Here is a 13,378-nt window from a genome sequence, read left to right on the forward strand (position 1 = left end):
ATATGGCAGGCTGAGCACGCGGTCTTTTGCAACTGTCCTACTGATGAGATTGTAGCTGTCCCCAGATAATTCAGGTTTGGCAGCCTGCTTCGTCATGAGTCTGTGTCACCTTGGAGCACGAACGACATGGAGTTGTTTTTTGTCTAGTGTTCTGCTTTTCCTCAGCCCAAGTTTTCTTTCCCTTGCCATATATCATAAGTTATGACAGGCTGAGAGCAACAAAAGGAAATCTTTCCAATTCCAGCTGAGGCAGCCCTCAGTGGTCTTCTGGTGCTGGCTGGTCCACCATGCCAGTCTCTGCAATCCTAAAGACTTTGTTGGAATGCACGTTCCACTCACCTACAGAGTAAATGCCATAGCTGGTCAGGAGCAAGCATACTTTCCCCTTGGTCCCTAGTTTTAGACCCATGTTTTCTGTTGATAAACTATGTGATCACATGGAGCGTTTTGATATTAACAGAGCTGTTCAAGAGAAAGGTGTTTATTAATTTCAAAACATATTTGCCGTAGAAATAGCATTATAAAAAGAACTTTCCTGGTTAAAGAATAGATCTCTGCTGTTTTCATATATTCCTATATAAATTACCCTTCCCAACTGCAGTCAACTTAAAAATGTTGCCTTTTGTAAAGATCACCTCATGATCTGCTTATTTTAATAGGGAAATGACCTCTTAGAGAATTCACAGAGGTAGGGTGTCTGGCCCTGAAGATCAGTCTGGTTGCTGTGTTTATTGAATGTGCTCTTATATGTTTATTAACAAAGACTAATACATTTAATGGGATTGCTTAGACATAAAATTAAACAATCTTTTAAAACATGGTATTTATTTGAGGTTGGAAACAAGTCATTAACCTTGCTCTGGAAATTTATTCCTCTTTGGGAAAGTACAAATGGAAATTCATAGATAATGATACTGTTTGATAACTAGGATAGCAATTTCTTCTGAAGACTACATCTATTAAAATTGTGTATAAATGTGCGTGTGGAAATTTCCAGCTATGAATCTTTCTTCCAAGTTAGGGAAAAAACAGAAAAATCACTTTTTTTTGGTGAAAATAAACATCAATACCAATTTGGATGTGAATATCTAAAACATTATGATAACAACTAGTATTTTTTAAATGCTGGTACTTATATGTAAAGGATGAGCATTGGAGGCAGTTTGAGGGGGACCCCCCCATGATCAGGAATTTTTTAAGGGGTTGGTTTTGCACTCAGGAGCTGTTTACTGACTGGTGAAACACATTCTGGTGTGGACTAGGGGTGGGGGGGTTGCTGGATTATGCAGCCAGGTATATGTTATTAGCCCCAAATTATAGCATGTCAGAGAGATAAACACGTGCTGCTTAATGAGCCACATCAATGCTTCAGTTGCTCCTCCTAATCCCTCTCCATGCATTACTGCTGTTTAGACTGGGAGGCGCGCATTGACAGCCACGGCAGGATCTTCTACGTGGATCATGTAAACAGAACCACGACGTGGCAGCGGCCCACAGCTCCCCCTGCCCCGCAGGTGCTGCAGAGGTCCAACTCCATACAGCAGATGGAGCAGCTGAACCGGCGGTGAGGATGGGCAGTTTTGTGGTTGGGCTAATTTTTACATGTGCGAAATGGAAAACGCGGTTGCCTCTTTCATCTTTGGGTGTCCTGTCATTAAGGCGGAGCTGTGGCCTCTCTTGATACATAGACTTCATTGACTGTCTGTCTCTTGGTTGAAAAGTATTAAGTGCACACATCCACAGCTAGCTTGGAAACTATAGAGAGGAAATAAGTAATGATCAACCCAAGGCATTGATTTTTAGTACAACGGAGCATATATATTTGTCATTTGAAGCCAAATAGCTTTTTAAATATCTAGAATCTTCATTTGTGATGCATCTTTATTATTTGCCTAAGCTTTTAAAATCTGTCCTTCTTTTTCAAAAATGAATTGCTATGGAACAAAAGTTGTTCTTAACAATATGGGAATTTAGTTTTCTTTGATTAAAGGCCACAATTTAAAATAAAAAAGTTTTATTAATTCGTTAGGAAAATGTTCTACAAACTTTGAACAGAAGACATTAAATTCAATGGTTTACTTAACAGATGGCCCAGAAGGTAGAGGGGTGAGTTTGGGGGAGGAAATGGCCCAGGCTGGGGAGATGGTGAAAACGTCTGAGTTCTGGGGCAGCGGTGAGCCCCATGTTTTCGAGGCTGCTGTGATCTAACTCTAGGCTCCTGATTTTAGATACCAGAGTATCCGCAGAACCATGACCAACGAGAGGCCTGAGGAAAATAGCAATGCTATTGATGGGGCCGGGGAGGAAGCCGACTTTCACCAAGCCAGTGCAGGTAAGAGCCTGCGGGTTGGTGTGTTTTGTAATCTTACAAAAGTAGAAAACAAATAAGGGTTTCCAAGAAATGAGGCTTTCTTTAAAAGGATTTCTGATCTTCATTAAGATCTAGTAATCCAATTCAAAAAGTCAAATTCACCAGACACCTCTATTAATTTTTGACTTTTTATTTAGTACTAAGAATCACAAAACCAAATGAATATAAATTACTTTAAATCTCTGGATCTGTGCAGTAGTGAATAAAGAAAAGAATCCGATCACCTGAGATGCAACCTGCATCTCGGGATGCATTAAAATGTTAATAATGACTATGAACATTACTGAGCTCCATTTTAGTGTGATGAAGAGCAGTTGGGTTTTACACATGAATTTACAGATACAAAAAAAATATCTTGAGGATTAAAATAATAGTAAATGATATAGGTGTTCTTTAAAAATACAGATGCAAGTAAATAAGTATGTTTCCAGGTGCAAAGCTTTCTCTGAACGCCTTTGTGGTCTGCCCCATCTAGATTTCCGACGGGAGAGCGTCCTGCCCCACTCTACCTCCAGATCCAGGCTCACGTTGCTGTTACAGTCTCCCCCCGTGAAGTTCCTCATCAGCCCAGAGTTCTTCACCGTGCTGCATTCCAACCCTGTGAGTAGCCAGTATGAGAGGATGTGAGCAAACAAGCAATAGGCCAGAGGAAGTTATCCTCATTTGTGTATTGACAGTAAGAATGGAAATAGCTGGTGTTTACCAAGTGCCATGTGTTCCAGCTCAGCATTAAGTACTACCCATGTCTTGAACCATTTAGCCCAAACCTAGAAACCTATGAGTTCGATAAAACTTTTGTGTTTTCCTGATGAAGAAACCAAGGTACAGAGGGGTGAAATAAACTGCTCAAGGGATTGTTAGGGTTAAAATCCCAGAGATGCTGACTCTCTGTACTCTTAATGATCACTTTATTTTTCCTGCACAAATATAACCAACTATCTGAGCACCGACCACAGGCATTGGTTAGATTGGGCTTTGAGATCATGATTATGGGCTCTCCAAAAGAACAAAGAAATAAAATGTTACATTGCTATAATCTGAAAAAATAAATCAATAAATAGAGGAATATTTTAAAATATATAAAATGTGTATAGGAGATCATGTTTTTGTTTTTGTTTTTTTTTGCGGGAAGAGAGTAGTGGTGTTTGGAGCACTTGAAATAGCACATGCACGGACCCTAGGGCTCAGAAGAGGGCAGAGGGGCTGCTGTGTGGTGATAGAAAGAATGAGTGGTGTGGTATTACACTGGACATTGGAAAGTCAGCAAGATCTGGATCATAGATCTGCCTGTGGGGCATGGCAGGGGATTTAGATTCTATTCTGAGATCAGAGTGACATTCTTGGATTTGGAGGCTGTAGAAAGGCAATAGTAGAAGGTTTTAAAGACTGATAGTTTTAAAGATTGCGAAGGAATTTGCCCTAGAAATAAGACGGGCCAGAGCTGTCTAGGTAGAAAGAGCATCATTTACAAAATAAGAGATTCATAAAGTTGCAGAGCTGTCTTAGTAATTTGTAGAACTACTGAAACTGAATTATTAGTGCAGCAGTTTGGTATTGCTGGTATGTGGAGAGCATAGGACACTAGCAAAAGTCAGATTTGAAAGGTGGGCAGAAGCCAGGTTGTTGTTAAGTCGCCCAGTCATGTCTGACTTTTTGCAACCCCATGGACGGCAGCATGCGAGGCCTCCTTGTCTCTAACCATCTCCTGGAGTTTGCCCAAGTTCATGTCCATTGCATTGGTGATGCCATATAGCCATCTCATCCTCTGACACCCTCTTCTCCTTCGGCCCTCAGTCTTTCCCAGCGTCAGGGACTTTTCCAATGAGTCAGTTGTTTGCATCAGGTGACCAAAATACTGGAGCTTCATCTTCAGCATCAGTCCTTCCAATGAGTATTTAGGGTTGATTTCCTTTAAAATTGTCTGGTTTGATCACCTCGCTGTCCAAGGGAATTTCAGGAGTCTTCTCCAGCACCAGAGTTCAAAGGCATCAATTCTTTGGCACTCTGCCTTCTTTATGGTCCAGCTCTTAGAACTGACCACTGGAAAGACCATAGCCTTGACTATATGGACCTTTGCCAGCAGGATGATATGTATTTTTTTCAGAAGCCAGGTTACAGGAATCTAAACTCATGTATGGAACAATTCTAGGAGATGGAAGGCTTTCATATAAAGAAGAATGAATAACATTTAGAGTTGTCTGTAAAACAATAAGTCATGCTGTGGTGGGAAGAGCTTTGAACTTGGAATCAGGTAACACAAGTTTTCCTTTGCTTGTTCATTTGTTTATGCCTTCATTCAGCCAATATTTATTAAATACCCATAATTTGCCTAGTACATTCTAGAGTCTCAGGATAGAGTGGTAAACAAGACAAGAGTAGAATAAAGATGAACTAGTGAACAAAAAAATAATTCAGGCAGTGAAATCTGTCATGAGGCAACTGAAACAGTATAGACGACAGGGCTAGGGTGAGTAGGGGGCCAAGCTATTGGAGATGCTGGTTTAGATCAGGTGGATGGAAAGACTTCTCCAAGATGTTATACAATTTCAAGAAGCTAGGAAGGTAAAGGTCTTAGAGAAGAACTTTCCTTGCCAAGCAAGAGCAAAGGCTTGAGGACAGGAATGAGTTTGATGTAGTATATGGTATGATCAGAGGGGTGAGCAGGGCTTCAAAATGTAGGGCTTGTGTAATCTGGCAAGGAGTTTGGGCTTCATTATAAGTGGGTTTTATTCCTAAAGGAGTTCATATGGGGATGTAGTTTTGATTTTTTTTTTAAGTTTCTTCTACCTGCTATGTTGAAAATAGGTTTTAAAAGGCAAACTTGTCATGCGGGAATAAGTGAAAAGGCCCTGGGGTGAGACATGGACAGGACCTGGACTAGTGCAGCAGCAGTAGAGATGGTGAGGATGCATCTTGGAGAAAGAGCTGATACTTTTCACGTACTTTTGTCAATGAGGTCAGCACCTTCTTTGTTGAGCCAGATAATAGTTTTTGAATATTGGATTTATTTTTGTTCATTTTGTTTGTGTGTATGTGTGCTGTTTGCAGTGTAACAGCACAATTTGAACTTCATTCTATGTTATTAGCATTTTATTTTCTTCATCAATTTCTTAAATCTAGAACTTATGTTTAGAAACTGGCAGCAAGCAAACTTTTTCTGGAAAGGGCCAGAGCATAAATATCTTCAGCTTTTGGGCCAAGGACAGCATGCAAATGAATGGGTGCGATTATATTCCAATAAAACTTTGTTTGCAAACAGCCAGCCAGTCCATAAGTCTCTAGTTTACTCATTTCTAGTCTAGACAGCCCATAAAACAGTATTAAGACTTGATTTGCACTTACTGATTTCTGTAGTGTTAATATTCCCGCTGTGGTCAATTTCAAGCTACCATCTTTTTTGTTGTGTGATTTCTATTTTGTTATATATATTCATTTTTTGTATTTTCTTGATTTCACGTATTATGTGATAACATACTGTGTTTGTCTTGGTCTTATTTCACTAAACATAATACTCTCTAGGTCCATCCACATTGTTGCAAATGGCAGAATTTCATTGTTTATTATGGCTGGATAATCGTGTCTTCTTTAGCTGTTCATCTGTTGATGAAAACTGGTTGCTTCCATATCTTGGTTATTGTAAATAATACTGTTGTAAACATTGGGGTGCATGTATCTTTTCAAATTAGTGTTTTTTCCCAGATGTATACCCAGGAGTGGAATTGCTGGATCATAAAGGAACATTTCATGCAAAGATGGGCTCGATAAAGGACAGAAATGGTATGGACCTAACAGAAGCAGAAGATATTAAGAAGAGACGGCAAGAACACACAGAAGAACTGTACAAAAAAGAGCCTCACGACCCAGATAATCACAATGGTGTGATCACTGACATAGAGCCAGACATCCTGGAATGTGAAGTCAAGTGGGCTTTAGAAAGCATCACTACGAACAAAGCTAGTGGAGGTGATAGAATTCCAGTTGAGCTATTCCAAATCCTGAAAGAGGATGCTGTGAAAGTGCTGCACTCAATATGCCAGCAAATTTGGAAAACTCAGCAGTGGCCACAGGACTGGAAAAGGTCAGTTTTCATTCCAATCCCAAAGAAAGGCAATGCCAAAGAATGCTCAAACTACCACACAATTGCACTCATCTCACACGCTAGTAAAGTAATGCTCAAAATTCTCCAAGCCAGGCTTCAGCAATATGTGAACCGTGAACTTCCTGATGTTCAAGCTGGTTTTAGAAAAGGCAGAGGAACAAGAGATCAAATTGCCAACATCTACTGGATCATGGAAAAAGCAAGAGAGTTCCAGAAAAATGTCTATTTCTGCTTTATTGACTATGCCAAAGCCTTTGACTGTGTGGATCACAATAAACTGTGGGAAATTCTGAAAGACATGGGAATACCAGACCATCTTATCTGCCTCTTGAGAAATTTGTATGCAGGTCAGGAAGCAACAGTTAGAACTGGACATGGAACAACAGACTGGTTCCAAATAGGAAAAGGAGTAAGTCAAGGCTGTATATTGTCACCCTGTTTATTTAACTTATATGCAGAGTACGTCATGAGAAACGCTGGACTGGAAGAAGCACAAGCTGGAATCAAGATTGCAGGAAGAAATATCAATAACCTCAGATATGCAGATGACACCACCCTTATGGCAGAAAATGAAGAGGAACTAAAAAGCCTCTTGATGAAAGTAAAAGAGGAGAGTGAAAAAGTTGGCTTAAAGTTCAACATTCAGAAAACTAAGATTGTGGCATCCGGTCCCATCACTTCATGGGAAATAGATGGGGAAAACAGTGGAAACAATGTCAGACTTTATTTTTCTGGGCTCCAAAATCACTGCAGATGGTGACTGCAGCCATGAAATTAAAAGATGCTTACTCCTTGGAAGGAAAGTTATGACCAACCTAGATAGCATATTCAAAAGCAGAGACATTACTTTGCCAACAAAGGTTCGTCTAGTCAAGGCTATGGTTTTTTCTGTGGTCATGTATGGATGTGAGAGTTGGACTGTGAAGAAGGCTGAGCACCGAAGAATTGATGCTTTTGAACTGTGGTGTTGGAGAAGGCTCTTGAGAGTCCCTTGGACTGCAAGGAGATCCAACCAGTCCATTCTGAAGGAGATCAGCCCTGGGATTTCTTTGGAAGGAATGATGCTGAAGCTGAAACTCCAGTACTTTGGCCACCTCATGCGAAGAGTTGACTCATTGGAAAAGACTGATGCTGGGAGGGATTGGGGGCAGGAGGAGAAGGGGACGACAGAGGATGAGATGGCTGGATGGCATCACTGACTCGATGGACGTGAGTCTGAGTGAACTCCGGGAGTTGGTGATGGACAGGGAGGCCTGGCGTGCTGCGATTCATGGGGTCGCAAAGAGTTGGACACGACTGAGTGACTGATCTGATCTGATCTGATCAGATGGTAGTTCTAGTTTTAGTTTTTTGCGAAACCTTCATGCTCTTTTCCACAGTGGTTGTGCCAGTTTACATTCCCACCAACAGTGGACAACAGTTCCCTTCTTTCCACATCCTCACCAACATTTTTTATTTGTAGATATTTTGATAATAGCCATTCTGACAGGTAGGAGGTAATATCTCATTGTACTTTTGATTTGCATTTCTCTTATGATTAGTGATGTTGAACACTGTTAGCCATCTGTAAGTATTATAAAAATTGTAAGTAAAAATTCTATTTAGGTCATCTGCATGTTTTTAATTGGGCTGTTTGTACTTTTTGATACTGAGTTGTGTGATCTGATTATATAATTTATATTCTAATCAAGGATATTAACCCATTGTCAGTCATATTATTTGTAAATATTTTCTCCCAATTAGTAGGTTTCCTTTGCTATGCAAAAGCTTTTAAGCTCAGTTAAGTCCCATTTGTTTATTTTTGCTTTTGTTTCTTTTGCTTTAGGAGACATCCAAAAAATATATATTTCTATGATTTAGGTCAGGGAGTGTTCTGCGTTTGTTCTCTTCTAGGAGTTTTATGATTTGATGTCTTACATTTAAGTTTTTAATCCATTTTGAGTTTAGTTTTGTATGTGGTATGAGGAACTGTTCTAATCTCATTCATTAACATGTAGATGTCCAGGTTTCTCAGCACCACTTATTGAAGATACTGTTTTTCCTCCACTGTATACTCTTGCCTCCTTTGTCATAGATTAATTGACTTGAAGTATGTGGGTTTATTTTTGGCTTTCTGTTCTGTTACATTTATCTATGTATCTGTCTTTGTGCCCAGTACCACACTGTTTTTGGAAAAGACTCTGATGCTGGGAGGGATTGGGGGCAGGAGGAGAAGGGGACGACTGAAGATGAGATGGCTGGATGGCATCACTGACTCGATGGACGTGAGTCTGATTGAACTCCGGGAGTTGGTGATGGACAGGGAGGCCTGGCGTGCTGCGATTCATGGGGTCGCAAAGAGTTGGACATGACTGAGCGACTGAACTGAACTGAACCCCACTGTTTTGATTACTGTAGCTTTGTGTATATTCTGAAGTCAGGGATCATGGTCACTCTAGCTTTGTTATTTTTCTCTCAGATTGATTTGGAAAGTCATGGTCTTTTGTGCTTCAGTACAAATTTTAATATTTTTTTTTCTAGTTCTATGTAAAATGCCATGGATATTTCATAGGGATTGCATTAAATCTGTAGATTGCCTTGAATAGTATGGACATTTTAACAATATTAATTCTTCCAACCCAAGGATACAGAGGATCTTTCCTTTTCTAAACATTTTCAGTTTCCTTTATCAGTGTTTTATAGTTTTAAGGACATAAGTCTTTCACATCCTTGGTTAAGTGTATTCTAGGTGTTTTATTCTTTTTAAGGCAATTTTAAACAGAATTTTTTTTTTGCTTTCTCTGTTAACTCATGATTAGTGAATAATAGAAAAGCAACAGATTTCTGTATTTTAATCTTTATTTTATGACCTTGCTGAATTCATTTATTAGCTCTAATACTTCTTTGGTGGATACCTAATCATCTTTATTGAAAACAACAAAAATTAAGTAGATACATAGTTGCCATAACTCTAAAGGAAAACTTGAGGAACAAAATACTGTTTTTTGTTTGTGTGTGTCTGTGTCTGTGTGTGTGTGTTTTTATTGTTTTTGCATTGTAGTTGCTTTAAGATATATTCTACTGCCCTCTGCTGGTTATGATCAGATTGCTTCCAAAATTGTCTTAATTTCCCCTGGTAACTCAAGATTTAATTCTTAGTGTCATGTCTTTGATATTTGGGATGACTGTGTTTGTCTAATAATTATCAAACATACATACATTTCATTATATGCAACTAAATAATTTTTCCAACATACATGCCAAATGATTATTTTATACTGGAGGGGGTAGCCATTCCCTTCTCCAGGGAATCTTGCCAATCCAGGGATTGAATCCATGTCTCCTGCATTGCAGGCAGATTCTTTACCATCTGAGCCACCAGGAAAGCTCTAAATAATTACTACTTTAGCTTTTAATATGTTCTAGAAAAACTTTAATTCTATCATATAAACTCCTTTCTACTTAATGAAAAAAAGTATTGTTCTAAAATACTCATATATTTCTTATAAGTCAGAGACTTTTGCTATTGCAAAATAGATGAGTTGATAATTACAGTTAGTTTTGTCAATAAGTTTAATTTTCCCTCCATTTTACTTCTTAGCCAGATGAGAAAAATATAAAGTCCCTATGATTAAAAATATTGTAAAGATAAACTGCATAAAACAAGACTATTTCCATATACTAGCATATATCTTATGAAAACAATATTACTTGATTTTGTTTATAATAAATTTTGTTTAGTGAATAATGTATACAGATGCTCACATCTACTTCCTTGTGAGCCTTTGTATACATTTACTATGGCAGCAGTGATAATGTTTTCCAAGCATGAGTTCAGAATACCTATTCTTGATGAAGAATTTCTGGAAAATGAAAGATTTTATTTAGCAACAACGTACTAACCTGTGTTATTGGAAATAACAGAGTAAATTAAGACTGGGCCAGGTAATCCTGGACATATGATCACTGTAACACTTAAAAAACCTGCTCCCAAAAAAGGAGGTTTGATTATTACTTGCATTGATTGTGATTAATTAATTGATAAGTTGGTTGATTGATAAGACATATAATTTTCTTATTCTGTTGCCAAATGGCAATAATTTCCTCTCGGTTCTTCTCGATATTTTTCACTTCTAACTCTTCAAACACTTAACCATACAAAACACATTAAGCTCTAAGGAGTGTAATTTTAATGAAATTCCACAAAGAAATTCAGTTAATACTCAGTTGATCATTCATCTAACCATGCAGTGTTTATTTCTTTACTAGAACGATAAGACAAGAAATGACCAAGAGGATTGGGAAATGGAGTTTTGGATTAGAGAAGGGATAACCAAAATGGACATTTTAAATCATATTGCCAGGCAAGAAAACTTTGCATCCTTTAGGTATCATTTAAAGGGGTTCTGCATACTATTAACAGTTGCCAGATCACCTTAACCGGTGTGAACCCGCATGCAGCATCTTCCAAGGTGAGATCACTCTGTGCAAGAAGTTTTATCATGACACTGCTATGAAATAAGTCCACTTTTGTTTCAGGTAGCAGGTCAGATCCCTTTACTGCATCTTGTTCTGTAAGACCAAAGCAAAACAGCAACTCAAACGCAAAAAAGGATCCCTTTCCAGTTAGACCCACTAAACCCCAGAAGGGAAAATAAAGATGTTTCTTTTCTTTTCACACACAGGTTTGTCCTGTCAGCTTCCATGAAGACAAGGCTCTTTCTACCTAATCCTACCTGTTTAGTGTTTCTGAGCTTTTTAGTTAGTTAGTGTTAGTCACTCAGTCATGCCTGACTCTTTGCGACCCCATGGACTGCAGCCCACCAGGCTCCTCTGTCCATGAGATTTTTCAGGCAAGGATACTGGAGCGGCTTGCCATTTCCTTCTCCAGGGGATCTTCCCAACTCAGGGATCGAACCCAGGTCTCCTGCACTGCAGGCAGATTCCTTACCTACTGAGCTACAAGGGAAGCCGTTTGAACCCCTCTAATTCTTAGCTCTGCTAGTTTTATCACTGTATTTCAGCATTTTCATTGCAACTGTGACCTCTGTTTTCCAAACTACTTTCTGCCTCCATTGAACACCTGTCTTCCACCTTCCCCTGTAATTTTCCCTCTCGGTTCTTTTCAGTGATTGGGTTGTGTTTGTCTCTGTATCCTCAGTGTTTAGAACAGGGCTTCCCTGGTGGCTTCGATGGTAAAGTGTCTGCCTGCAGTGCGGGAGACCTGGGTTCAATCCCAAGGTTGGAAAGATCCCCTGGAGAAGGAAATGGCAACCCACTCCAGTACTTTTGCCTGGAAAATCCCGTGGACGGAGGAGCCTGGTAGGCTGCAGTCCATGGGGTCGCAGAGAGTCGGACACTACTGAGCAACTTCTCTTAACTTAGCACATAATTAATAAGAGGTTATGAGACCCTTCTTCCCTTAATAGAAGGTGGAATGCTTGCCCAAGATCTTCAAAGACTGAAAGTAGAAAACAGTTTTACTACTATCATTGATCTGTTAGAACACAGTGGTGGTAGGCATAATCCCTTATATATTCTTGTACTTAGTTCAACTCTATGGTTTTACAGTGATTTTTACCTCTTCAATGTACTTTTATACCCATTGTTCCACTGGATTTGAATCCCACATGCCTATGAAGAAATCAGGGCAGTTACTATTATCCCATCATTGAGCTGAGCAAATTGAGGCAGAGATTAAATGACTTTCTTTGTCTCTATCCATGAGCTGTGATTAGAAACCTCAGCATAGTTCTGTATAAACTGGAGTATAAATATCTTTTCTGAATAAGTATACTTCTGGTCATATATATGTATATACATATATATAATGTACATTTTAAAACAATACTATATATATTGAATAAACATAAAATATATATTCAAAAATAGAATAGATGGATATGTATATAAGCATATGTATGTGTTCTTGGTTGATCAGTCATGTTCAACTCTTTGTGACCCCATGGACTGCAGCCTGATACGCTCCTTTGTCTATGGGGATTCTCTATGCAAGAATACTGGAGTGGGTTGCCATGCCCTCCTCCAGGGGATCTTCCCAACCCAGGGACTGAACCCAGGTCTCCCGGATTGCAGGCAGATTCTTTACCTACTGAGCCACCAGGGAAGCCTATATATAAATACAGACATGTGTAAATATGTTACACATACACATATATAAACATACATAAGTAAACGTATATATGTGAGTAAATATATATGTAATTTCTTTATAAACATGCAGCCAGAGTCTAGAGGGATGTTCCTGTTTGCCTTATATGTTTTATATAGACCTTAATAATCATGTGCATATTATTCAGAGTTGAAAAAGCGGTGATTCTCAAGGTTGTTTGCTAGATACTGATGAGAGGAATCTTTCTTATGGTAGATGCTTTTTGCAAAGATCAGTTGAACTTGGCACTATATTACACGTCTCACTGAGTGGAGAGGGGGAAGATGAAAGGACGTAATTAATTCTAAGACCAGCCTTAAGACTCCTGTGCTGAAAGAGCTGTCCAACCCCAGGGGATTGCTTCCTGCCCGAGGCTGGGATGGGTTCCTTCACCTAATTACTACTACTTGCCGTAATGCAGTTCTACTGCTTTTCTTTAGCTGAGTGAGGAGCCTTTCTGGTGCCCCAGATAAAGAATCAGGATGTGGCCTATTTACTTATTTTAATGGGCCGGGGGAGGGTTAAGGGAGGGTGACAAGAGAATACACCTGTTTAGAAATGATTTATCTGACAGAATTATCCCACAATAATTTGTTCCCAAAGAGACTTATTAGAGAGCATGACTTGAAAGTTCATTACTGTCGCCGTCACAGAGGCTAGTGTTATCTCCGGCCTCTATGCTTGCAATGGCTTGTGTGAAAATAAATCAGCAACATGCAGCCAAATACAGAAAACAGATGCCTTGTTGATTGTGCAT

The 13,378-nt window shown here is 39.1% G+C and overlaps 1 protein-coding gene across 8 annotated transcripts in view; it reads left to right on the top strand.

Annotated features, from left to right (window-relative positions):
* Positions 1-13,378, top strand: part of HECW2 (HECT, C2 and WW domain containing E3 ubiquitin protein ligase 2) — a 433,106-nt gene that overhangs the window by 318,627 nt on the left and 101,101 nt on the right. For all 8 annotated transcript variants that reach the window (XM_086348453.1, XM_086348470.1, XM_086348425.1 and 5 more), the window contains 3 exons: positions 1,414-1,564; positions 2,229-2,332; positions 2,847-2,971. In XM_086348453.1, coding sequence (XP_086204579.1) covers positions 1,414-1,564; positions 2,229-2,332; positions 2,847-2,971 — 380 coding nt within the window. The remainder of the gene's footprint in view (positions 1-1,413; positions 1,565-2,228; positions 2,333-2,846; positions 2,972-13,378) is intronic.

The sequence above is a fragment of the Bos grunniens genome, chromosome 2 (assembly GCF_055505025.1).
Source record: "Bos grunniens cultivar Pamir isolate PY7600 chromosome 2, Bosgru_T2T1.0, whole genome shotgun sequence".
In the NCBI taxonomy this organism is placed as follows: Eukaryota; Metazoa; Chordata; class Mammalia; order Artiodactyla; family Bovidae; genus Bos; species Bos grunniens.